This window comes from Ornithorhynchus anatinus, chromosome 1 (genome assembly GCF_004115215.2).
Source record: "Ornithorhynchus anatinus isolate Pmale09 chromosome 1, mOrnAna1.pri.v4, whole genome shotgun sequence".
In the NCBI taxonomy this organism is placed as follows: Eukaryota; Metazoa; Chordata; class Mammalia; order Monotremata; family Ornithorhynchidae; genus Ornithorhynchus; species Ornithorhynchus anatinus.
The window spans coordinates 3,873,779-3,900,806 of NC_041728.1; the positions used below are offsets into that span (position 1 = coordinate 3,873,779).

General features: G+C 50.7%; 1 protein-coding gene across 2 annotated transcripts in view; it reads left to right on the forward strand.

The window, feature by feature from the left end:
- Nucleotides 1–1,610: 1,610 nt before the first annotated feature.
- ARL15 (ADP ribosylation factor like GTPase 15) overlaps nucleotides 1,611–27,028 on the forward strand; it is a 389,668-nt gene continuing 364,250 nt past the window's right edge. For both annotated transcript variants that reach the window (XM_029066937.2, XM_039910995.1), the window contains exon 1: nucleotides 1,611–1,731. In XM_029066937.2, the coding sequence (XP_028922770.1) occupies nucleotides 1,720–1,731 (12 nt within the window). In that variant the 5' untranslated portion in view covers nucleotides 1,611–1,719. The remainder of the gene's footprint in view (nucleotides 1,732–27,028) is intronic.

Below are 27,028 nucleotides of genomic sequence, written 5' to 3' on the forward strand. Positions count from 1 at the left end.
TGCTTTGTACATGGTAAGTGCTTGACAAATACCAACTTTTTTTAAAAAAAATATGATTGAATGAATGAATGAATGGAAAGAGAAGGGGGAAAAAGGTATGGGGGGGAGGGGGAAAAAGGTATGGGGGGGAGGGGGAAAAGGGAGGGAGGAGGGAGAGAGGGAGGAGGAAAGAGAGAGGGAAGGGGGAAAGAGAGAGGGAAGGGGGAAAGAGAGAGGGAAGGGGAAAGAGAGAGAGGGGGAAAGAGAGAGGGAAGGGGAAAGAGAGAGGGGGGGAAAGAGAGAGGGAGGGGGAGAAGAGAGAGGAGGGAGAGGGAGGGAGGGGGAAGGGAGAGAAGAGGGAGAGGGAAGGAGGGAGGGGGAAGAGAGAGAAGGGGAGGGGAGAAGAAGAGAAGGGAGTGGGAAGAGAGGGAAGGGGAAAGAGAGAGGGAAGGGGAAGAGAGAGGGAAGGGGGAAGAGAGAAAGGAGGGAGAGGGAGTGAGGGGGAAGAAAGGGAGGAGAGAGAGGGAAGGGGGGAAGAGAGAGAGAGGGAAGGGGGAAGAGAGAGGGAGGGAGAGAGAGAGGGAAGGGGGAAGAAGGAGAGGGAGAGAAGGGGGGGGGGAAGAGGGGGGGAAAGAGAGAGGGGGAGAGAGAAGGGGGAAGGGAGAGGGAGTGGGGAGGGGGGAAAGAGGGGAGGAGGGGGAGGGAGGGGGGAAGGAGGGGAAAGAGAGAGGGAAGGGGGAGAAGGGGAAAGGGGAGAGAAGGGAAAGAGGGAGGGGGAGGGAGAGAGACGGATGGGGGGGGAGAGAGACAGAGAGAGAGAGAGAGAGAGAGAGAGAGAGGGGGGAGGAGGAGGGGGGAAGAGAGAGGGAGGGGGACGGGGGGAAGAGAGAGAGAGCGCTCGCCCCCCCCCCCCCCGCGCGGCCCCCCGGGGCGGTCAGGTGACGCGTGACGTCAGGCCGGGGGCGGGGCTCGGGCTCCACCTCCCTCCTCCCTCCGCCCCCCCCCTCCCCGCTGGGCGCGGGCCCGGGCGGGGCCGCGCTGACCGTGAGCGCGCTCCTCGGTTGCGCGCCGCCTGCCCTCCCTCCCTCCCTCCCTCCTTCCTTCCTTCCTTCCCTCCCTCCCTCCCGCCCCGCCTCCCCCGCCGCTCAGCGCCCCGCCCCGCCCCGCAGCGCGCAGCCCCGCACCGGCACCGCCGCCACCAGCAGCAGCCCCGCCAGCAGCAGCAGCAGCAGCAGGAGGAGGAGGAGGAGGAGGCTGCGGCCCCGTTTGGTCCGGGCAGGCCGCCTCTGACCTCTGACCCCGTGCGCACCCTCCCCCCCCCCGGCCGGCCTTTCCCTCCGCGCCCCCGGCCCCTCCTCCGGGAAGCCCGCCGGGACCCTCCCCCTCCTCCTCCCCCTCCTCCAGGCCGCCCTCGGGGCTCCCTCCCATCCCCCTCCTCCTTCTCCTCCCGGACGCCCTCCGGGATCCTCCTCCCTCCCCCTCCTCCTCCTCCAGGGCGCCCTCCACAATCCTCCCCCTCCTCCTCCCTCTCCTCCAGGGCGCCCTCCGGGCTCCTCCCCCTCCCTCCTCCTCCAGGGCGCCCTCCACAATCCTCCCCTTCCTCCTCCCCCTCCCCCTCGTCCAGGGCGCCCTCCGGAATCCTCCCCCCTCCTCCAGGGCGCCCTCCGGGATCCAGCTCCTGCTCCTCCTCCTCCTGGCGGCCCTCCTGGCTTGGGGCGCAGGCCTGGGCCCCGCCGGTTGATGGATTACCTGGTAGGTGCGGGGCGTCCCCCCCTTCCCCCCATCTCCCTTCCCCCCCGTCCGTCTGTCCGTCCCCCCCATGTCCATCCATCCGTCCATCCGTCCATCCATCCCCCCCCAGGGTGGTACCCAGGGGATGGCAGGTCCCCTCCCCGGACACTCCTTGCAGGCAGGGGACCCCCACAGGTCGCCCCAATCGCCCTCTCCCCAGCCTTTAGCACAGTGCTCCGCACGCAGAGGCGTCCACTCGAGCCTATTGACGGATCGGGACCGCGCTACCCCAAGAGCGACGCCCCCCAAATCGATCGATCCCCTCGGATGGGTGTCCCGGGGTCTGTCTGGGGGAAGCTGCAGTTTCCTAGAGAGCCCTGGCTCCTTTAGAAGCTGCCCCCAGCCACTATTAGTAGTATCATTAGTAGTGATGGTGCTATTAATAATCGTATCGATCGAGCGCTTACTGTGTGCAGAGGACTGGACTGCGTTTAGCACAGTGCCGCGCACGCAGAGGCGCCCGCTCGACGGATCGGGACCGCGCTGCCCCAGAGCAGCCCCCCACCCCGAATCGATCAATCGATCAATCCCTTCTGATGAATGGGTTTCCAGAGGCCTGTCTGGGGGAAGGTACAGTTTTCTAGAGAGCCCTGGCTGCTTTAGAAGCCCCCCCCCCAGCCACTAGTAGTAGTAGTATTATTGGTAATAGTAGTACTAATAATCATTTTGTTTGAGCACTTACTGTGTGCAGAGCATTGGACTGCGTTTAGCACAGTGCTCCGCACACAGCGGCGCCCGCTCGATCCCGTCAATCCCTTCCGATGGGTGGGTGACCCGGGGTCTGTCTGGGGGAAGCTACAGTTTTCTAGAGAGCCCTGGCTCCTTTAGAAGCCCCCCCCCCCAGCCACTATTAGTAGTATTATTAGTAGTAATAGCGGTACTAATAATCGTATGGATTGAGCACTTTGTGCAAAGCACTGGGCTGCGTTTAGCACAGTGCTGCGCACACAGAGGCTCTCAGTCAGTCCCTTTGATGGATCGGGTTTGTGCTGTCCCACATCAGCCCCCCCCTCAAATCAATCAATCCCCTCTGATGGGTGGGTTTCCCGGGATCTGTCTGGGAGAGTTATAGTTTTCTAGAGAGTCCTGGCTGCTTTAGAAGCCCCCCCCCCAGCCACCATTATTATTATTAATAATCGTATTGATTGAGCGATTACTGTATGCAAAGCACTGGGCTGCGTTTAGCACAGGGCTGCGCGCACAGAGCCACCCGGTCAGTCCCACCGATGGATCGGTACCTTGCTTTCCCAGAACAGCCCCCCAACCCTCCCCAAATCAATCGATCCCCTCTGATGACTGGGTTTCCCGGGGTTTCTACCGTTTTCTAGAGAGCCCCGGCTGCTTCAGAAGCCCCCGCGGCCGCTATTATTATTATGATGATGAATAGCCGTCTCGATCGAGCGCTTCCCGTGCGCCGAGCACTGGACCGAGCGCTTGGGAGAGGACGGAGGGGCAACGGACGCATTCTCTGCCCCCGACGACCTCCCTGTCGGAGGCCAATTCCCTGCCTCTGGTCATTTGGTCACGGGTTGACCAAAGCGCCGGCGGAGGTGCGGGTCATTTGGCCGTTATTAGAGCTCTAATAGGGCTGACCCAGCCGGGCCGTTGGGGTTTAAAAGAGCATTACCGTAAACCACACTCCGCTGAACTCGGCCGTAACCTTGGGCACGGATGGGCAGGTGCCCCCCACCTCTTTCGTTTCGTCGCCTCTCTCCCCGCCCTTCTAGACCCGGAGCCTCTTGTCGGGCAGGGATCGTCTATCTGTCGCCGAATTGGACTTTCCAAGCGTTTAGTACAGTGCTCCGCACACAGGGAGCGCTCAATAAATACGACCGAACGCACGGATGCCGCGATAATAATAATGTTGGTATTTGTTAAGCGCTTACTATGTGCCGAGCACTGTTCTGAGCGCTGGGGTAGACACAGGGGAATCAGGTCGTCCCACGTGGGGCTCCCAGTCTTAATCCCCATTTTACAGATGAGGGAACTGAGGCACCGAGAAGTTAAGTGACTTGCCCAAAGTCACACAGCTGGCAAGTGGCAGAGCCGGGGTTCGAACCCATGACCTCTGACTCCAAAGCCCGTGCTCTTTCCAGTGAGCCACGCTGCGATCCCAGCCGGCCCGCGGCCGCTCGCCGAACGTGGCCCGGCCCGGAGGGGCGGAGCCGGCCTCTCCCAGGTGCCCGCTTTAGGCCGAGACGGGGGTTTAATAAGTCCCATTCCGGTGGTACTCGTTGAGCGCCCAGCACCGTTCTGAGCGCCGGGGTCGATCCGGGCTCGTCGGGTTGGACGCGGCCCCCGGCCCACGTGGGGCTCACCGTCTCCATCCCCGTTTTCCAGGTGAGGGAACCGAGGCTGGGGGAAGTGACTCGCCCAAGGTCACGCTGACTGCCTCTCGTTGGAGTTTGAGTCGGTCAGATCCAGGCGCGTCGCTTCGCGTGACTTACCTACCTGGGCCTCGGTTACCTCACCTGGAAGATGGGGATCGAGACCTTGAGCCCCACGTGGGACTGCGTCCGACTAAATTTGCCTGGCTCTATCCCAGCGCTTAGTAGAGCGCCCAGCAGATAGCGCTCAACAGATACCACGGTTTATTTATTTATTTTTTTACTTATTGAGCGCATATCCTGTGCGGTGCGGTGTACTGAGTGCTGGTGGAATAGGCCCGACGTCTCCCCTCCCAGGCAGACTCCCTTTTCTTCCAGTCTGATCTGACCGTCTCGTCCCTGACCTAACGTCTCTATCTGTTGCCGAATCGTTCTCTCCGAGCGCTTAGTCCACGCGGTAAGCGCTCAATAAATACGACTGAATGAATCGAATGAACGTCTTCTATCGAAGCGGCGTGATGTAGCGGATCGAGCACGGGCCCGGGAGTCGCGAGGACCTGGGTTCTGATCCCGGCCGTGCCTCATTTCATTCATTCGGCCGTTTTAACCTGACTACCTTGGTTCTCCCCCAGCGCTTACAACAGTGCTCGGCACGTAGTAAACGCTTAACGAATACCATCATTATTATTATCCCGACTCTGCCACTAGTCAACTGGGTGACTGTGGGCAGGTCACTTCATTTCTCTTTGCCTCAGTTACCCCATCTGTAAAATGGGGATGAAGACTGTGAACCTCACGTGGGACAACCTGATGACCCCGTATCTCCCCCAGCGCTTAGAACAGTGCTCTGCACATAGTAAGCGCTTAACAAATACCAACGTGATGATTATTATTATTTATCGAGCGCTTACGGCGTGCGGAGCACCGTCCCGAGCGCTTGGGAGAGCACGGTAGAAGGCTCCCCCGGTCGGATCGGGGGGCGCGGGGGAAAGCTGGGGAACTGGAGAGAGGCTCTCCGGAACCCAGCGAATCAGTCAAGCGGTATTGAGTACTTACTGTGTGCAGGGCACTGTACTAAACACTGGGAAGAGTAAAGGCAGCAGTTCCCTCCCCAAATTTTTATTGGAATCAGTGAAACCTCCAAATGTGTAGCCCCCCCCCCCCCTTATAGCGGGGTCAGGGACATATTTGGTCCAGCCTTGGGATTGCGGACTTTGAAAACTCGACATGGTCAGGGGAGGTGTCTGTTCTATTGTATTGGATTCTCCCAAGCTCTTAGTACAGTAATAATAATCATGATTATGGTGGTATTTGCTAAGCGCTTACTATGTGCCAAGCACTGTTCTCAGCGCTGGGATAGATACAAGGTAATCAGGCTGTCCCACTTGGGGTTCCGTCTTAATCCCCGTTTTAATAAGAATAATAATGATGATGGCATTTGTTAAGCACTTACTACTACTAATAATAATGGCATTTAAGCGCTTACTATATGCAAAGCGCTGTTCTAAGCGCTGGGGGGATACAAGGCGATCAGGTTGTCCCACGTGGGGCTCACAGTCTTCATCCCCATTTTACAGATGAGGGAACTGAGGCACAGAGAAGTTAAGCGACTTGCCCAAAGTCACACAGCTGGCAAGAGGCGGAGGCGGAATGCGAACCTACGACCTCTGACTCCCCAGCCCGGGCTCTTTCCACTGAGCCACGCCTAAGCGCTTACTATGTGCCAAGCACTGTTCTAAGTGCTGGGGTTGATGCAAGATTATCAGGTTGTCCCACGTGGGGCTCACAGTCTTAAACGCCATTTTACAGATGAGGTAACTGAGGCACAGAGAAGTGAAGTGCCTTGCCGAAAGTCACAGAGCTGACAAGTGGCGGAGCCGGGATTCGAACCCACGACCTCCGACTCCCAAGACCGGGCTCTTTCCACTAAGCCATGCTGCTTCTCTTTGCACACAGGAGGTGCCCAATAAATACGATTTATACCAATAAAACAATCGACAGACACGTTCCCCGCCCGCAGGGAGCTCGCAGTCCGGCCTGTTGTGTGACCGTGGGCAAGTCACTTTGCTGGGCCTCAGTTTCCTCATCTGGAAAATGGGGATTCAGAGCGCGATCCCCATGAGGGACAGGGACTTTGCCCAACCTCATTTGCCCGTATCCACCCCGGGGCTTAGAACAGCGCCGGGCAGATAGCGAGCGCTTAATAAGTACCATAATTAAATTATCACCTTATCCGGTCCGGCATAGAGTAAGCGCTTAGCAAATGCTCATTACCGTCATTATTAGAACGTAGGTACTGGCTTGAAAAGTGGAAACGCAGACCCGCCACCTCCCTTGGCGTTTGTTCGGAAGATCTTTAGACCCGTTGGCCGCCGAGAGAGGTCTGACGTTGTCACGTAGAAAACGCAGTTTGGAAAACGGCGCGGTCGGCCCGGGTCGCAGCTGTTGGTTGGAGAGAGCGCTAGATGAAAGAGGAAAGTGAGCGGCACCAAGGCCTCGCACGCCACCGCGGGCGAGGAACGGGGTTGGTGGGCGACCTGGTTCTTGCTGAGGCCGGTGTGCGTGAACGTGCGTGTGCAAGGCGGGTGTGCATGTGCGTGTGTGCATGTTTGGCTGTTTTGCTCTGCCGTCTCTCCCCCGATTAATAATGGTGGTATTTGTTAAGCGCTTACTATGTGCAGAGCACTGTTCTAAGCGCTGGGGGGATACAAGGTGATCAGATTATCCCACGTGGGGCTCACAGTTTTAATCCCCATTTTACAGATGAGGTATCTGAGGCCCAGAGAAGTGAAGTGACTCGCCCACAGTCACCCAGCTGACAAGTGGCGGAGCCGGGAGTCGAACCCATCACCTCTGACTCCGACGCCCGGGCTCTTTCCAGTGAGCCACGCTGCTTCCCGATTAGACACTGAGCCCGTCATGGGGCAGGGACTCTATCTGTTGCCGAATTGTCCATTCCAAGCGCTTAGTACAGTGCTCTGCACATAGCAAGCGCTCGATAAGCACCACCGAATGAATGAATCTAGCTATTCGAAACATGCCGCCGTCATTCGGGACTCGGTTTCGGCGTCAAGCTCGTTGTGGGCGGGGAACGCCCGCTTGCCGTAGTATCGTACTCTCCCAAGCGCTCAGCACAGCGCTGCGCACACCGGGAATACGACCGAAGGAATGAATGAACTGCGGTGCCGGAAGGTCTGGCGGGAGAAGGGGGGTGTGTCCGGGCGAACTAGGCCTTCGGGAAGTAGACCAGGATGGCCGGGTTCTCGTCCTGATTTTGCCATTCACTTGTTAACAGCCCCGACATCCGCAGACTTAGTCCATCAGATACTATCTCTATTAGCTAATCCACATAACTTCCCCGTGAGGTAGGTAGCGATTCTGAGCCTCCTTTTCAATTTCCCCGTGCAGTAGGTCTCATTTCTCCTCATCCTCTAGACCGAACTAGCAACTTCCCTCCTCGCGCTACTCGATTTCGCCTCCCAGTAAACCCAAATTTAAAGAGACGGATGTGGAAGCGTCGCGAACCCCCCCCCCCCCCCGTTCGCGGCGGTAGTGATGGGTTTTAATTGAAATCTCGGGTGCAGTCGTAGCAAGAATTCTGCGGCCGCTCCTAAAACTCTCAAAACGGTAACTTGAAATGCCCGCTCGGGCTTCCGACCGATTTTACGGATCGAATTTAATGGGGTGCTTTAATCCATCCCATTCCGCCGGCGTCAGGCTTCAGATTCCTCTGGAAATACTGAAATGGAAGAGGTCTCTTTTCTCGGGGCACGGGAGGGTTCGAAACCGACAAACAGATTCACCTTCTCCTTCGTGAACGGCCCCGATGTTTAGGGTTTAGGCCAAGGCCGACAGCCCGGCGGTTGACCCGCCGTCTTTCTTTATTCTCTAACTTTTGTTTTCAAAACGACGACCTTTGGTCTGCTCTTCTTCCGAAATAAATAAAAACAAATTAGAAGTCCTGCCGGTTTGGGATGCGTACAGAAGAAGGAGGTATGAGGAAAATAACCTTCCCGCTGATAAAGTCTTCCGTCTACAGGGATGCGTGGGCTTCTGATGGGAGCCTATCATCATAATGATGGTATTTCTTAAGCGCTTACTCTGATGATGATGGCATTTGTTAAGCGTTTACTATGTGCAGAGCACTGTTGTAAGCGCTGGAGAGGATACAAGGTGATCAGGTTGTCCCACGTGAGGCTCACAGTTAATCCCCATTTTACAGCTGAGGGAACTGAGGCCCGGAGAAGTGAAGTGACTTGCCCAGAGTCACCCAGCTGACAAGGGGCTGAGTGGGGATTTGAACCCATGACCTCTGACTCCTAAGCCCGTGCTCTTTCCGCCGAGCATCTGAAGTTGTCAGTTAGCTGCAGGGCCTCTCGCCGTCTCTTATCCCCACAATTGTGATTTGTGTTTCAACTGGGGTGGTGGACGAATGCACAAAGCAATAATAATAATAATTATGGTATCTGTTAAGCGCTTATTGTGTGCTGGGCACTGTACTAAGCGCTGGGGTGGAGACAAGCAGATCAAGTTGGTCACAGTCCCTCTATCCCATGTGGGGCTCACAGTCTCAATGCCCATTTGACAGATGAGGTAACGGAGGCCCAGAGAACATAATAATAATAATTATAATGTTGGCATTTGTTAAGCGCTTACTATGTGCAGAGCACTGTTCTAAGCGCTGGGGGAGATACAGGGTAATCAGGTTGTCCCATGTGAGGCTCACAGTTAATCCCCATTTTACAGATGAGGGAACTGAGGCCCAGAGAAGTGAAGCGACTTGCCCGGGGTCACCCGAGGAGACCAGCGGCAGAGCCGGGATTAGAGTTCAGCTCATTGTGGGCAGGGAACGGGTCTGTCCGTCGTTAGATTGTGCTCTCCGAAGCGCGTAGCACAGTGCTCTGCACACCATAAGCGCTCAATAACTACGATGGAGCGACCCTAGAAGGGCAGGCAAGATTTCACCTTGCAAATTTTACTCCGCGTACTGTGAAATAATAACAGCTGTGATCCTCGTTTCCAATGCTTCCTTCATTCAGTTCATTCAGTAGTATTTATTGAGCGCTTACTATGTGCAGAGCACTGTACTGAGCGCTTGGAGTGTGCAGTTCGGCAACAGTTAGAGACACTCCCTACCCAATGACGGGCTCACAGTCTGTGCACCGGGCCCTGGGGTGGTGACGGCTACGGTCAGATCGGCCCCGATCCCTGCCCTACGTGGGGCTCGCGGTCCGTGGGAGAGAGAACGGGGACTTCATTCCCGTTTGAGAGATGGGGTGACTGAGGCCCAGAGAGGCCGAGTGGCTTGTCCGAGGTCACCCAGCAGACGAGCGGCAGAGGGACGGTGCAGGGGAATAGAAGCTCCCTGTGGGCAGGGAATCAGTTTATTGCTATATTGTCCTCTCCCAAGGGCTCAGTACAGTGCTCTGCACAGAGTGAGTGCTCAATAAACCCGATTGAATGAATAAGTGGGGGCGTGGCTGGTGGAGGGCCACTGACCAGCAATCTCTCAGGTCTTGACTGCAGGCCCCGCCTGGCCCGTGGTAGCCGGCCATCTTTATTAATAATAATAATAATAATAATGATGATAATGATGACGACAGTGGTACTTGTTGTATCTGTTAAGTGCTTACTGTGTGCGGAGCACTGTTCTAAGCGCTGGGGTAGATACAAGGTAATCAAGCTATCCCACGTGGGGCTCACAGTCTTCATCCCCATTTTACAGATGAAGGAACTGAGGCCCAGTGAAGTGTCTTGCCCAAAGTCACACAGTGCTTAGAACAGTGCCTGGCATTTACAAGGACCACTTAAGTGCTTACTTAGTACAGTAAGCGCTCGACAAATATGATCGAATACCACAATTTTATTATTTTTGTTTATTCTGACTAGTCTCTCAGGCACCTCACGTTCCTTCCTGGCTCAGTGGAAGGAGGACGGGCTTGGGAGTCAGGGGTCGTGGGTTCGAATGCCGGCTCTGCCACTTGTCAGCTGTGTGACTGTGGGCAAGTCGCTTCGCTTCTCCGTGCCTCGGTTCCCTCATCTGTAAAATGGGGATGAAGACTGTGAGCCTCACGTGGGACAACCTGATGACCCTGTATCTACCCCAGCGCTTACAACAGTGCTCTGTACATAGTAAGCGCTTAACGAATACCAACATTATTATTATTCCTAAATCTCACCAGCCGGGTGCAGCGTGGGAAGTCCTTGACGTAAGATTTGAGTTAAGGTGAACGACATGCTTCGAAATGTACATTTAGATCCCACCACCCCCAACCATCTCTCTCCGATTAATTTCCCAGCACCCGGAGTCATCCTCTACACCGTAAACCCGTCATGGGCAGGGAACGTGCCTGCTAATTCTGTTACGTCGTACTCTCCCGAGCGCTTAGTACAGTGTTCTGCCCACCGTAAGCGCTCAGTCGACGCTACTCATTGATATCACCCCTTCAACTGCCTCTAGCATTTATGAATTTATCTTCGCCCCTGTCAGTGGCCTAGTGGAAAGAGCGTGGACCTGGGAGTCAGAGGGCCTGGGTGCTGATCCTGGCTCTGCCGTGTGGCTACCGTGTGACCTTGGGCGAGTCGCTTCACTTCTCTGCGCCTCAGTCATTCATTCAGTCGTATTTAATAATGGTGGTATTTGTTAAGCGCTTACTATGTGCAAAGCACTGTTCAAAGCGCTGGGGGCGTATACAAGGTGATCAGGTTGTCCCACATGGGGTTCACAGCCTTCACCCCCATTTTACAGTTGAGGTAACTGAGGCACAGAGAAGTTAAGTGACTTGCCCAAAGTCACACAGCTGACAAGCGGCCGAGTGGGGATTCGAACCCATGACCTCTGACTCCCAAATCCGGGCTCTTTCCACTGAGCCACGCGGCTTCTCTAATATTATTTATTTATTATTTTAGTATATAAATATTTAATATTTAAATATTTAGTATTTTAGTATTTATTGATTACTTACTCTGTGCAGAACACTGTAGTAAGCACGTTGTTACCTCTTCTGGAAAATGGGGATGAAATCCTCCTCCCTCACACTCGAAGCGGCGTGGCTTAGTGGATAGAGCCCGGGCTTGGGAGTCAGAGGCCGTGGGTTCTAATCCCGGCTCCGCCATTGGCCTGCTGTGTGACCTGGGGCAAGTCACTTCACTTCTCTTGGCTCAGTTGAAAGAGCACGGGCTTTGGAGTCAGAGGTCACGGGTTCAAATCCCAGCTCGGCCACTTGTCAGCTGTGTGACTTTGGGCAAGTCACTTCACTTCTCGGTGCCTCAGTTCCCTCATCTGTAAAATGGGGATTAAGACTGTGAGCCCCACGTGGGACAACCAGATTCCCCTGTGTCTACCCCAGCGCTTAGAACAGTGCTCAGCACATAGTAAGCGCTTAACAAATACCAACATTATTATTATTATTCTCTGGACCTCAGTGACCTCATCCGGAAAATGGGGATTGAGATCGTGAGCCCCCCTGTTGACCTTGTATCTCCCCCAGCGCTTAGAACAGTGCTTGGCACCTAGTGGGCGCATAACAAATACCATCATCATTATCATTATTACTTAATCTGTGAGCCCCCTGTGGTATAGAGCGTGTCCGACCTGATTAAATTGTATCTACCCTAGCACTTAGAACAGCGTTTGACACCTGGTGAGTGCTTAACCTAAGAATATTTATAATTCATGGATAGATGCGTACTCAGATATTTATTCGGACCACTTCAGTTCTGAGTGTTCCCCGTGAGGACGGACTGTGCCGCTTCTTTATGCTGTGCTTCCCAAGAGCTCAGTACAGTGCAGTCCACCGAGTGAAGCGTCGGGAAGCAGCGTGGCCGAGTCGATAAAGGACAGGCCCCGCAGCCAGCAGACCCGCTGCTTGTTGCCGAGTTGTACTTTCGGAGCGCTCGCTACAGTGCTCTGCACGGTAAGCGCTCAGTAAATACGATTGAATGAATGAGTGAATGCTCTGCACACAGTAAGCGCTCAATAAATACGAGTGAATGAATGAATGAAGCTGGGTTGCAGGGGTTGGCATTTGTTATGCGCTTACTATGTGCCGAGCACTGTTCTAAGCGCTGGGGTAGACACAAGGGAATCAGGTTGTCCCACGTGGGGCTCACAGTCTTCATCCCCATTTTACAGCTGAGGGAACTGAGGCACAGAGAAGTGAAGTGACTTGCCCACAGTCACCCAGCTGACAAGTGGCGGAGCCGGGATTCGAACCCATGACCTCTGACTCCCAAGCCCGTGCTCTTTCCACTGAGCCACGCTGGTTCTGATCCCAGCTCTGCCACTTGTCTGCCGGGTGACCCTGGGCGAGTCACTTCTGTGTGCCTCAGTTTCCTCAACGGCAAAATGGGGATTCAATACCTGTGCTCCCTCCTACTTAGAATGCGAGACCCAGGTGGGACGGGGACCGTGTTAGGCCCCGTTAACTCGAATCTACCCCAGGGCTCGAGACGGTGCAGAGTAAGAGCTTACGGAGAAGCAGTGTGGCCTAGCGGTTAAATCCCGGGCCTGGGAGTAGGAAGGACCTGGTTTCTTATCCCGGCTCCACCGCTCATCCGCTGTGTGACCTTGGGCGAGTCACTTAACTCTTCCAGGCCTCGGTTCCCTCATCTGTCAAATGGCGTTTAAGACTGTGAGCCCCATGTGGGACAGAGACCGGGTCCAATCTGATTCAGTCGGATTTAATGAGTATTTTTATCGGAGGTGAAGCAGCGCGACTCAGTGGGAAGAGCCCGGGCTTGGGAGTCAGAGGATGCGGGTTCTAATCCTGGCTCCGCCACTTGTCTGCAGGGTGACTTTGGGTAAGCCGCTTCACTTCTCTCTGCCTCAGTTACCTCATCTGTAAAATGGGGATTAATACCGTTGGTATTTGGGGGTATTTGTAAAGCGCCTACTATGTGCCGAGCACCGTTCTAAGAGCTGGGGGAGATACGGGGTAAATAGGTTGTCCCACGGGAGGCTCACAGTCTTCATCCCCATTTTACAGATGAGGGAACTGAGGTCCAGAGAAGTGACGTGACTCGCCCACGGTCACACAGCTGCCAAGTGGCAGAGCCGGGATTCAAACCCATGACCTCTGACTCCCAAGCCCGGGCTCTTTCCACCGAGCCACGCTGCTTCTCTGACTGTGAGCCCCACGTGGGACAACCTGGTTACCTTGTATCTGCCCCAGTGCTTAGAACGGTGCTTGACACATAGTAAGCGCCTAACAAATACCATCATCATCGTCATCATTCATTCTAGACGGTGACCTTGTTGTGGGCAAGAATATGTCTGTTCTTATATTGTACTCTCCCAAGTACTTAGTACGGTGCTTTGCACACAGTTAGTGCTCAGTGAAGACGATTGAATGAATGAATTCATTCAGTCAACAGTATTGAGCCATTACCCTATTTATTTTGTTAATGAGATGTACATCACCTTGATTCTATTATTTTCTTAATGAGATGTACATCACCTTGATTCTATTTATTTGCTACTGTTTTAATGAGATGTTCATCCCCTCGATTCTATTTATCGCCATTGTTCTCGTCTGTCCGTCTCCCCCGATTAGACCGTGAGCCCGTCAAAGGGCAGGAACCGTCTCTATCTGTTACCGATTTGTCCATTCCAAGCGCTTAGTCCAGTGCTCTGCACATAGTAAGCGCTCAATAAATACTATCGAATGAATTTATCGAGCGCTTGTATTCCCCCCACCAACGTTTACTACAGTGCCTGGCACATAGTGAGCACTTAACATATACCATACCATAAAAAAAAAAAGCCTAACATATACCATAAAATAGTGTCTCTACTTCTGGGGAATGAGTCCGTTTATTGTTCAGTTGTACTCTCCTAAGTGCTCTGCGCATGGTAAGCGCCCAATAAATACAATTGAATGAATGAATGAATAGTACTGCTTCACAGCCCAGTGGTCTCGCTATTAGATGAGTGGGCTCCTTACTGGTCGTAGCTCTGGGGCTGCAGGCGGTGTGGTCCTGGAGGATAATAATAATAATGTTGGTATTTGTTAAGCGCTTACTATGTGCAGAGCACTGTTCTAAGCGCTGGGGTAGACACAAGGGAATCAGGTTGTCCCACTTGGGGCTCACAGTCTTAATCCCCATTTTACAGAGGAGGTAACTGAGGCCCAGAGAAGTTAAGTGACTTGCTCACAGTCACACAGCTGACAAGTGGTGGAGCCTGGATTCGAACCCATGACCTCTGACTCCAAAGCCCATGCGCTTTCCACTGAGCCACGCTGCTTCTCTATAAGAATTGTGGTATTTGGTAAACGTTTACTATGTGACAGCCACTATGCTAAGCGTTGGAGTAGGTACAAGGTAATCAGGTGGGACACAGTCCCTGTCCCACTTGGGGCTCACAATCTCGATCCCTATTTTCCAGATGAGGAACTGAGGCCCTGAGAAGTGAAGTGACTTGCCCAAGGTCACGCAACAGACGCACGGCAGAGTGGGAATTAGAACCCACAACCTCTGACTCCCAGGCCCAGGCTCTTTCCACTGGGCCAGAGGATCGGCGTGTGGGAGCGGGGGGAGAAAGGGAAAATAGTTTTATAATAATAATAATAATGTTGGTATCTGTTAAGCGCTTACTATGTGCCGAGCACTGTTCTAAGCGCTGGGGTCGACACGGGAATCAGGTTGTCCCACGTGGGGCTCACAGTCTTAATCCCCATTTTACAGATGAGGGAACCGAGGCACCGAGAAGTTAAGTGACTTGCCCAAAGTCAATACAGCTGACAAGTGGCCGAGCTGGGATCAACTGCAGCGGGTGAAATCGGAATGGTGGAGACCGGGATTGGGGAGAGGAGAGAGCAGAGACAGATTAGAACCCACAACCTCTGACTCCCGAGCCCGCGCTCTTTCCATTAAGCCACTAAGTGCTGGGAAAGTTCCCAGCTGAAAATGGTTTGTTTCCCAATCACAAAGAGTGTGTATTCTTTTGGCCGAGGCAGGCGTAAAACTCTTTTCAAGTAAATCAGTCAGTCGTATTTAATGAGCTCGTGCTGTGTGCAAAGCAGTGGATCAGTGATATGTAGTGAGCGCTCACTATGGGTGGAGCATTTATTTATATTGATGTCTGTTTATCTGTATTGGTTTCTGTCTGCGCGCCTTCTAGACTGTGAGCCCGTTGTTGGGTAGGGATTGTCTCTATCCGTTGCCAAATTGTACTTTCCCAAGTGCTTAGTACAGTGCTCTGCACATCATAAGCACCCAGTAAATACTACTGATTGATTGGATGAGAGTCCAGTATAACAGAGTTGGTTGCTATGCTCCCTGCTCACGACAGCAGCGTGGCTCAGTGGAAAGAGCCTGGGCTTGGGAGTCAGAGGTTATGGGTTCGAATCCCGGCTCCGCCACTTGTCAGCTGTGTGACTGTGGGCAAGTCACTTCACTTCTCTGGGCCTCAGTTCCCTCATCTGTAAAATGGGGATTAAGACTGGGAGCCTCACGTGGGACAACCTGATTACTCTGTATCTGCCCCAGCGCTTAGAACAGTGCTCTGCACATAGTAAGCATTCATTCATTCAATAGTATTTATTGAGCGCTTACTATGTGCAGAGCACTGTACTGAGCGCTTGGAATGGACAAATCGGTAACAGATAGAGACGGTCCCTGCCCTTTGACGGGCTCACGGTCTAATCGGGGGAGACGGACAGACGAGAACAATGACAATAAATAGAATCGAGGGGATGAACATCTCATTAAAACAATAGCAAATAAATAGAATCAAGGCGATGTACATTTCAAAATGCCAATGTTATTATTATTATTCTTAACAGCAGGGAAGCAGCAGGGCCTATCCAATCATTCAGTTATATTCATTAAGTGCTTACTGTGTGCAGAGCACTGTACTAAGTGCTTGGAAAGTTCAATTCAGCGATAGAGACAATCCCTACCCAACAACGGGCTCAAAGTCTAGAAGGGCATCAAAGCAAGTAAACAGGCATCAGTAGAATCAATATAAATAGAATTACAGTTAGGTACACATCATTAATAAAATAGAGTAATAAATATGTACAAATACACACAAGTGCTGTGGGGCGGGGAAGAGGATAGAGCAGAGGGAGGGAGTCGGGGCGATGGGGAGGGGAGGGGGAGCAGAGGGAAAGGGAGGGCTCAGGGTGGGAAGGCCTCCCGGAGGAGGTGAGCTCTCAGGAGGGCTTGGAAGAGGGGAAGAGAGTTAGTTTGGCGGAGGTGAGGGGGGAGGGCGTTCCGGGACCGCGGGAGGACGTGGGCCGGGGGTCGACGGCGGGACGGGCGAGTACGGGGGACGGTGAGGAGGTGAACGGCGGCAGAGGAGCGGAGCGGGCGGGCTGGGCTGGAGAAGGAGAGAAGGGAGGGGAGGTCGGAGGGGGCCGGGGGATGGACGGCTTGGAAGCCAAAGTTGAGGAGGTTTTGCTTCATGTGAAGGTCGATAGGCAACCCCTGGAGGTGTTTGAGGAGGGGAGTGACATGCCCAGAGCCTTTCTGTAGGAAGATAATCTGGGCAGCAGAGCGAAGGACAGACTGGAGCGGGGAGAGACAGGAGGACGGGAGATCAGGGAGGAGGCTGACGCAGTCATCCAGTCGAGATAGGATGAGCGATCGTACTGACGTGGTTGCGGTTTGGATGGAGAGGAAAGGGCAGATCTCGGCGATATCGTGAAGGTGAGACCGGCAGGTTTTGGTGACGGATTGGATGTGTGGGATGAACGAGAGAGCGGAGTCAAGGATGACACCAAGGTTGGGGGCTTGTGAGACGGGAAGGACGGTAGTGCAAGCGATTAATAAATACCATAACATTAACGATCATTCTCTGCCAGGGCCCTGCTTGCAATAGGCACTTAATAAATACTACTACTACTGCCAATCATAAATTCTGGTGTTTGTGAAGCGCTTACTCTGTGCCAGGCACCGCACAAAGCGCCGGGCTGGATACAAACAAATTGGGTTGGGCACAGTCCATGTCCCATACGGGGCTCACGGTCTTAATCCCCATTTTACAGATGAGTTAGCTGAGGCCCAGGTACATCAACTATGACTTGACCAAGGTCACACAGCAGACAGGTGGTGGAGGTGGGATTAGAATCCAGGTCTTCTGGCTCCCAGGCCCGGACCCTTTCCACTAGGCCATGCAGCTTGTGGTATCTCTTTTACCGATTTAGCAAAATATAATGCAGCAGAATAATAATAATAATAATTCTGGTATTTGTTGAGCATTTACTGATAATACTAGGACCAGCAGGCCAGGCTAGCAATTTCAGTCGCCACTGTGGCTTTTGCCACCAATGTAAACCAACTCTTTTCGAGATTCCTGATGGGCCCGTCCTTAAATGATCTTTTGGTCAGAAGCCTTCACACCTGAGGGTATAGCTCCAGCAAACTTTCCCTTTCTTCTAGCCGTTGGACTCCTCAATCAATCAACTGACTTTACTTATTGAGGACTTACTGTGTGCCGAGCACCGTACTAAGCGCTTGGGAGAGTACAGTTCGACAGGGAATGTGCCGTTTGTTGTTCTGCTACTCTCCCAAGCGCTTAGTACGGTGTTCAGAAGCACCGTGGCGTAGTGGATAGAGCACGGACCTGGGAGTCGGAGGGTCTTGGGTTCTGGCTCTGCCACTCGGCTGCTGGGTGGCCTGGGGCAAGTCGCTTCACTTCTCTGGGCCTTGGTTCCTTCATCTGTAAAATGGGGATTAGGACTGGGAGCCCCATGTGGGGCAGAGACTGTGTCTGACCCGATTTGCTGTTATCCATCTATGCCTGGCACATAGTAAGCATTTAAATTCCATCATTATTATTATTATTGTTACAGTAAGCGCTCAATAAATACGATTGCCAACAGAATTGGAGAGGGGTAGGTCATCATCATCATAATAATAATAGTGATATTTGTTAAGCACTTAATCTGTGTCGAGCCCCATACTCGGTGCTGAAATATATGCAGTATCAGGTCAGACGCAGTCCCTGTCCCACTTGGAGTTCACAGTCCAAATACGAGGGAGAGCAGGTACTGAATTCTTATTTTATGGACGAGGTAACTGAGGCACTGAGGAGTGAAATGACTTGCCCAAGGTCACACAGCGGGTAGAGCTACGATCAGAACCCAGGTCATTCGACTCCCAGGCCCTCACCCTATCCACTAGCACACGTTTCTTTGATAAAGGGAAAGTACACTTTTAAAACATGCGGTTCTTTTAGTTTCAGCGTGGTTTGCATTTCCAAGAGAAACAGCACGGGCCTGAGAGCTAGAAGGGAGCTAGGCTCCCCCTCCTGTCTGCTGTGTGACCTTGGGCAAGTCCCTTTGCTTCTCCTGGCCTCAGTTACCTCATCTGTAAAATGGGGATTAAGACTCTGAGTCCTCTGTGGGACATTCATTGTGTTCAACCTGATTGCTTTGTATCTCTCCTAGTGCTTAGAACAGTGCCTGGTGCAGAGTCAGTGCTTAAGAAATACCATTAAAAAAACCAAAAAAACCCCAACTTTGGAATAGGAACTCCGTCAGCTATGTTTGGGTTGAGAATCTGTTATCTCTCCCCAAAACGAGAGTGATGCATTTCTCTTCCTTTCCGGAAGCTAAAATGGGAGGTCTCGTCGTTACCAAGGTCTCATTTGTGTCCTTACTAATTAGGAAGGAAAGTCTTCAATGAGAAATGCAGAAAACGCTGGCCACACTGTCTTATAGAGAAGCAGCGTGACTCAGCGGAAAGAGCAGGGGCTTTGGAGTCGGAGGTCATGAGTTCAAATCCCAGCTCTGCCAGTTGTCAACTGTGTGACTGTGGGCAAGTCACTTCACTTCTCTGTGCCTCAGTTACCTCATCTGGAAAATGAGGATTAAGACTGTGAGCCCCACGTGGGACAACCTGATTCCCCTCTGTCTACCCCAGCGCTTAGAACAGTGCTCTGCACATAGTAAGCGCGTAACAAATACCAACATTATTATCCATAACTGTATAATAGGTGACTGTCTTTCCGCGCGGCTGTGGTTATTAACCCGAGTTGGTTTTTAAAATAAGAAGCACGAGCGTGAAAGAATCGACTTCCACCTTTTGAAACTGAAACCCAGACGGCAGCGTGATAAAATCTGTTTGGTTTAAGTGTTTTGTTTTGAGGAATGTAGAAAGTATCCTTTTCTGTTTAACTTCAAGATCATCAAGATACAACCTTGTTTAGCCTGGCTGTCAGTTGAAGACACCCACGATCCCTATCCCTATCTTCTCCAAGGTGTGCTCCCGCTTTCTAGTTGAATGAGAAAAGAGACTCTTTTTTATGGTACTTGTTAAACACTTGCACTAATCTAAGCCCGGTGTGGATGCAGGGTAATCGGGATGGACGCCATCCATGTCTCACATGGGGCTCACGGCTTTAATCCCCTTTTTCCAGATGAGGGAACAGAGGCACGGAGAAGTGAGGCGACTTGCCCAAGGTCACGCAGCAGAGTGGCGGGGCCGGGATTAGAACCCAGGTCCTTCTGATTCCCAGGCCTCCGCTCTATCCACTAGGCCACGCTCCTTCTTGTGGTGACTTTTTGACTTGTTTAGGCAGTTTAGATAATGTGCTCTCTGACTTTTTAATAGCTCTGATCCGGCGAGAGCTGTTTTGCCCTTGGCTTCTCCGTAGTCGATCTTAAAAAATAAAAAAAGAAAATAAAGAGAAGGCCACAATCACGGAAGAATTATGAGTGTTTGGAAAAACAAGGAGGATGTAGGTAAGAGAGGGAAAGGTGAACTCTAAGTGAAACCAGGTTAAAGCCGAGTTGAGCGGTTAAAGCGAAAGTGAGACGAGCACTTCCTCGACTCCCCAAGAGGCAGGGACCTGCTCATTTGACTTGGATTATTGTCCTTTCGCTTTACACTCCCTTGGAAATAAGGAGAGTGGAATGTCTCTAATTTCCGGGGACACGTTGAGCTTAGTTCGATAGAGTTCTTTGTCAAATGTGGGCTCAGAAGAGGGCAGGGGCTCGGAGAGTAGCCAACTTCGGAGCGTTTCTGCTCACCATGTTGACCTTCCCCTCCAGGAATGACTTTTGACCTTTTGGATCGTGAATCCCATGTGGGACGGGGCTGTGTTTAATTCCTTCAGCACATAGTATAGTGCTCCATATGGGGTAAGCACTTAATAAATGCTATTTCTAGAGCTCCCGTAGCCATGGATGGGAGATCCTTAAGGGAAGCAGCATAGCCTAGTGGGTAGAACAGGGGCCTGGGAGTCAGAAGGTCATGGGTTCTAATCCCAGCTCTGCCCCTTGTCTGCTGGGTGACCTTGGGCAAGTCACTTCACTTCTCTGGGCTTCAGTTCCCTCATCTGTAAAATGAAGATTAAAACCATGAACCAGATGTGGGGCAGTTTCTGATTTGCTTATCTCCCCCCTCACCACCCCCGCCCTGGGGCTTAGTACAGTGCCTGGAACAGATTAAGTGCTTAACAAATACCACAATTATTATTACTATTAAGGTCCCTTGTTTTCAGTATATTTTTTGAACATTTTCAGTGGATTTCCGGTGTCCGTGACAGATAGCAAACGTCAGTGAAAAGCCATACCTCTGGGCACAATTTGGAGTATATTTGGTTTAAGGAAGGTTCATGTTTTATAAACCTATTCATTGTCATATTTACTGAGAGCTTACTGTGTGCAAAGCACTGTACTGAGCGTTTGGGAAGTACAATTCAGCAACAGAGAGAGAGATAATCCCTGCCCACAATGGGTTCGCGGTCTAAAAGGGGGGAAACAGGCATCAAAACAAGTAAATAGGCATCAATACCATCAATATAAATAAATAGAATTATATATATATGCATACACACATATATATATACTTGTTCAGATGTGTATATATGTAATATATATGTAATATGTAATATATATGCATCAGAACAAGTAAACAGGCATTAATATATTGGTGTACATGAAAACTAAAAGCAAGATGCCCATCACTGACAGTACACTTCATATCCCCAAATAATTTCCTTTTGAATATTAAGTTCGTCGGTTGAGGCTATTAGTCCAAACTAATATTTTCAATTTGTAGGGCCCCAGTGTTTTTACAGGGTATCCATTTGTAATTCCAATTTTCTTCTTTAGTAGTATTCGAGCATATATTGTCCAAGGTGCGTGGAAGAGTACAATACTTAGTAGACTTGAGCAATATCCTTAGAGAGTTGCCAATCTAGGCAGACCCACACCTTGTAAAAGCTAATTGTGGGTAAGGAATGTGTCTGCTTATTGTTGTATTGTGCTCCCCCAAGCTCTTAGTACAGTGCTCTGCACACCATAAGTGCTCAGTAAATATAACTGAATGAGTGATAGAATGAGGTTTGGTTTATTTAGCTGTAACTATGCCTTAATGCATTCTGTATGCTTTTCTGGCCTCCCAGATCTTACTCTCACGGCTCCTTCACAGTCCCAAATGTGAATATCTTTACTGCACCATACCTCGCCTAAATGAATTCAGTTTAGTCCGTATGTTTATAAAATAGCTGATCAGATTACAGGTGAAAAATCAATGAATCAAAGTAGCCAACTGGAAGGAGCACAGACCAGGCTTCTAATCCTGGCTCTGCCGCTTGTCCACCGGGTGGTCTTGGGCACTTAACTTCCCTGCAAATTAGGCTGTGAACCCCATCTGGGGCAGGCACTGATTCCAACCTGGTTATCTTTTATTGACCCCAATACTTAGTCCAGTTCCATGGCGTCGCTCTGGGGCCTGAAACGACTTGACGGCAGTGTGACACTGGGCAGTTCACTTAACTTCTCTGGGCCTCAATTACCTCATCTGTAAAATGGGGATTAAGACTGTGAGCCCCACGTGGGACAACCTGATTATCTTGTATCTACCCCAGTGCTTGGAACATAGTAAGTGCTTAACAAATACCATCATCATCATCATCATTATTGTTATAAGGCAAGACTTAGTACAGTGCTTTGCATAAAGTAACGATTTAACAAGTATCCTAAAGCAAACAAACAAAAAACTTGACAGCTCTTTGTTAAGCCTGGTTAAATTGATTTAAATTGAAAAAGCCCTACACCCCTTACATAAATGTATTGTATTAGATATTATATTAGGCCCCTTTACAATGGTGTGAACTTATTTGTCAAAAACTGTAGATCTGCCATTTCTGACACCTGCTTATGGTATACAGTACGTTGGTGCGTTGGAGAACTGTCATTCATTCAGTTGTATTTATTGAGTGCTTACTGTCTGCAGAGCACTGTACTAAGCGCTTGGGAGAGTACAACAGTAAACAGGGACATTCCCTGCCCTTGCCGAGCGTAATTTACTGACGTTTGCCTGAGCCATAGAGAGCAAAAATGCTACATCACTTATAGTAGGCATCCAAAGATTTTATTTTTTTTTAGTCCAGGTGCTGGATGTGGGGCAATGAATAGTACTGATAAATAGAATATCCAACCAGCCTTCTCGCTACCATTTGATGTTTTGGTAAGGAACTGTCAAGCGTCGTCAAATGGGTATTGAACAGTCTGCATGTAGGCGCTTTAAAAGTTAACTTGTCAGCCAAATGGTCCTTATCAATAAAGGTCAAAGTAAAGATTACCCAGTAAATGAATTGATATACATAATAGATGAGCTACCTTGTCAAGAAAAATGATTACTCAATATGTAAGATGGAAAAAACCGAAAATACGAAAAAGGCAGAAATACAAAATATTTGCCTGAGTTCTGCATGGTTGCATGTTGGATGAAAGTAGACCAGGAATGATAGTGAGACCACTTGGCTCTTAAAATTCCTGCAATAATAATGATGATAGTAGTATTTAATAATACTACAATAATAATGATGATAGTAGTATTTAATAATACTACAATAATAATGATGATAGTAGTATTTAAGTGCTTACCAGGTACCAGTCACTGCACTGAGCGCTGGGGTGGATACTAGCAAATCGAGTTGGACACGGTCCCTGTTCCACGTTGGGGCTCACAGTTTCCATCCCCGTATTACAGCTGGGGTGACTGAGGCACAGAGAAGTGAAGTGACCCACCCAGGGTCACACAGCAGACAAGTGGCGGAGCCGGGATGAAAACACAGGTCTTTCTGACTCTACCCATGAGGCCACACTGCTAAGTTTCTCTACAGAAGAGGATAAGGTACCCGATTAAAATCGTAGATAAAACCATCTTCCGCCCATTCGTCCCAGTGTTTTTGCCAGACTGTTGGAGCAAGTCTGGCGAGGCATAGGTTGACACTTCATTCAGTTGCATTTCTTGAGCGCTTACTGTGTGCAGAGCACTGTGCCGTCACTCGATTAGGCAAGTACTGTGTTACCTCCCTTCCCGGCCGCTGCTTTGGCTCACACCTCATTGGGGTTGAGGGAGGGCAACGAGATTGGAAGAAGCGGAGTTCTTGCGGGAGCTATGTTGGGTTGGAAGGGAGGTTTTGAACACAACCCCTGCAGGTCGCAGGGTGGTTTCGAATCAATTAATTAATCGAAGCCTGACTGATGCGTCTCTATCAGCGCGTAGCCTTTAGTGCCTTGTGCATAGCCTTGGAAAAACCATGGGCCTGGAAGTAAGAGAAGCCCTGGGTTTTAATCCATGCCCCTCCACTTGCTTTCTGGGTGACCTTGGGCAAGTCACTTAGCTTCTGGGCCTCAGTTCCCCCATCAGTAAAATGGAGATTAAATACCTGTCTTCCACTCCCTTATTATTATTATTATTATGGTATTTGTTAAGCACGTAATATGTGCCAAGCACTATTCTAAGCACCGGGGTAGATACAAGGTAATCACGTTGTCCCACGTGCGGCTCACCGTCTTAATCCCCATTTTACAGATGAGGAAACTGAGTCACAGAGAAGTGAAGTGGGTAGGTACATCTAACCTGATTCTCTTATAGTGACCCCAGTGCTTAGTACAGTCTGTGGCACATAGTAAGCACTTAACAGATGGTAAGCTCCTCATGGACAGGGAACACGTCTAGCGATGGTGTTGTATTGTACTCTCCCAAGCTCTTAGTACAGTGCTCTGCACATAATAAATGCTCAGTAAATATGAATGACATTTGGGGAATTGCCTCTTTCTCCCTCAAATGCTTAGTATAGTGTTCTACACACAGTAAGCACTCAATAGATAGGATTGAATGAATGTACTGTAAGCTTGTTGAGAGCAGCAAACCAACACTGTTATATTGTTCTCTCCCAGGCACCTAGTACAGTGCTCCGCACCAGTAAACGCTCTGTAAATACAATTGGCTATCTGACCGACAAGCAGTGGCCCTGAAATTTTTCCCCTATCAACATTGCCGGGGAATAGAACTCTCTCTGAAACACGAGAAGCACTGTGGCCAAGTAGCTAGATCATTGGCCTGGGAGTCAGAAGGACCTGGGTTCTAATCCTGGCTCCGCCACGTGTCGGCTGTGGGACTTTGGACAAGTCACTTTAGTTCTCTGGGCCTCAGTTACCTCATCTGTCAAAGGGGGATTAAGACTGTGAGCCCCGTGTGGGCCAGGGAACGTGTGTATTCTGATTATTTTAGAACCTCAGGATTTAGAACATTGCCTGATACCCAGTAAGCGCTGAACAAATACCATAAACAAAAATAATCCACTCAGATCAAGAGGGGATTGTCCCGAGATGTGACGGAAATTCCTTAATGTTGGACCCAGGCCTCAGCATCCCAAGATTACCTCGAAACAACGGGATCATTTCTGGGCCCTTGAAGGAAGGGGAAGGTCTGTAGGACCTAACAGCGAAGCAGCGTGGCTCAGTGGAAAGAGTCTGGGCTTTGGAGTCAGAGGTCATGAGTTTGAATCCCAGCTCTGCCACTTGTCAGCTGTGTGACTGTGGGCAAGTCACTTAACTTCTCTGTGTCTCAGTTACCTCATCTGTAAAATGGGGATTAAGACTGTGAGCCCCACGTGGGACATCCTGATTCCCGTTTCTACCCCAGTGCTTAGAACAGTGCTCTGCACATAGTAAGCGCTTAACAAATACCAACATTATTATTATTATTAACGGCCTCAATGGAGAAAGATTCATTCATTCCGTCGTATTTATCGAGCGAGCGCTTACTGTGTGCAGAGCACTTGGGAAAATACAACACAACAACAACCGGTGACATTCCTCACCCACAACGAGCTTACAGTCTAGAGGGAGGGAGACAGACCATGTTACAAATAATTAAAATTACAGGGATGGATATAAGTGCTGTGGGGATGGGAGAGCAAAGGGAGGAAGTCAGAGTGACGCAGAAAGGAGTGGGAGGTGAGGAAAAGTGGGGTTTAGTCAGGGAGGGCCTCTTGGAGGAGATGGACCTACAATAAGGCTTTGAAAGGGTGGGAAAGTGATCTTCTGTAGGATTTGAGGAAGGGGGGATGTTCCAGTCCACTGGCATTGTGGCCTAAATGAATGAATGAAGAGCTTGGGCCTGGGAGTCAGAGGACCTGTGTTCTAATCCCGGCTCCTCTGCTTGTCTGTTCAGTGATCTCGGGGAAGACACCCAAGTCCTCAGTGCCTTGGTTAATACTATGAGCCCTGTGTGGGACAGGCACTGTGTCGGACCTGATTTTCTTGTTTCTTGTATCTACCCTATCTTCTAGTACAGTGCCTGGCACAGATCATGAAGACAAAATGTTTGCTCCTTCAAAACCAGAAAACCCCAAGTGACTATTAGACGAGGAGCTCCAGAGGAGCTGTCGTTACATGCGGCGGGCTTTTCTTAATGAGGTGCAGGTATTTGATTGAGCCTTTCTGACCTCCCTTGACCTGGGCTGTCACTAGAGGGAAAACTGGCTTTCGAATTCATTCGTTCATTCAGTCAGTCATATTTTTTGAGCGCTTACTATGTGCGGAGCACTGTACTTAGTGCTTGGACAGTACAATTCAGCAACAGATAGAGATAATCACTACCCAACAACGGGCAGATTGCTGCCCATCCCCAACCCCCTCCCAAAAAAGGAACAAAACACATCCTGCCTCTGGCCTGGTTCACCCTCCCTCCCCCTATCTGACAGATAGTTAATCTCCCCAACTCCTTATTGAAAGCCCATCTCCTCCAAAAGGCCTTCCGTGACTAAGCTCTCCATTCTTCTTCCCCCACTCCTTTCTGCGTCACCCTGACTTGCTCCCTTTATTCATCGCCCCCTCTCCTAGCCCCACACCACTCAGGTCCACATCCATAATTTTTTTCTGTTAATGAGTCTGTTATTGCATTGTACTCTCCCAAGAGTTCAGTACAGTGCTTTGCAAGTAATAAGCGCTCAATATATACAACTGAATGAGTGAATGAATGAAAGTCCAGCCTAGAATGAGAGCATTCAGTCAACTACTAAGACCGCACAGCCTAGGGGATCCTCAGAGCCTCAGTCTTACCCAGGCAAAGCCTGTGCGGTGTCTGATTTTAGAAGGCTGAAGAAATTCCAGGTGCCCAAAACGGCTCCCGTGGCTTTTAGCACAGTGCTCGGCACACGGTAGGTGCTCCGTACATAAAATCGATTGATAATCATTCATTCATTCAATAGTATTTATTGAGCACTTACTATGTGCACAGCACTGTACTAAGCACTTGGAATGTACAATTCGCCATAATAATAGTATTAATGGTAGCATTTGTTAAGCGCTTACTATGTGCCAGGGACTGTTCGAAGCTCAGGGGGAGACACAAGGTCATCAGGTTGTCCCACGTGGGGCTCACCGTCTTCATCCCCATTTTACAGATGAGGGAACTGAGGCTCAGAGAAGTTAAGTGACTTGCCCAAAGTCAACCAGCTGACCAGTGGTAGAGGCGGAATTAGAACCCTGACCTCCTACTGCTGATTGATGAATTGCTTGAGCTAGACGATGGTGGAGCCCCAAAAGTCGGCCCCATGCCTGAAAAAGCCACCCCTATATGTGCAATCCCACTTCTCTCTGTTGCTATGCTGGAATCAGGCCTCATTTGCTCGTGGCGATTTTTCATTTTAGAAGTAGGCGGTTTTGACTTGGCTA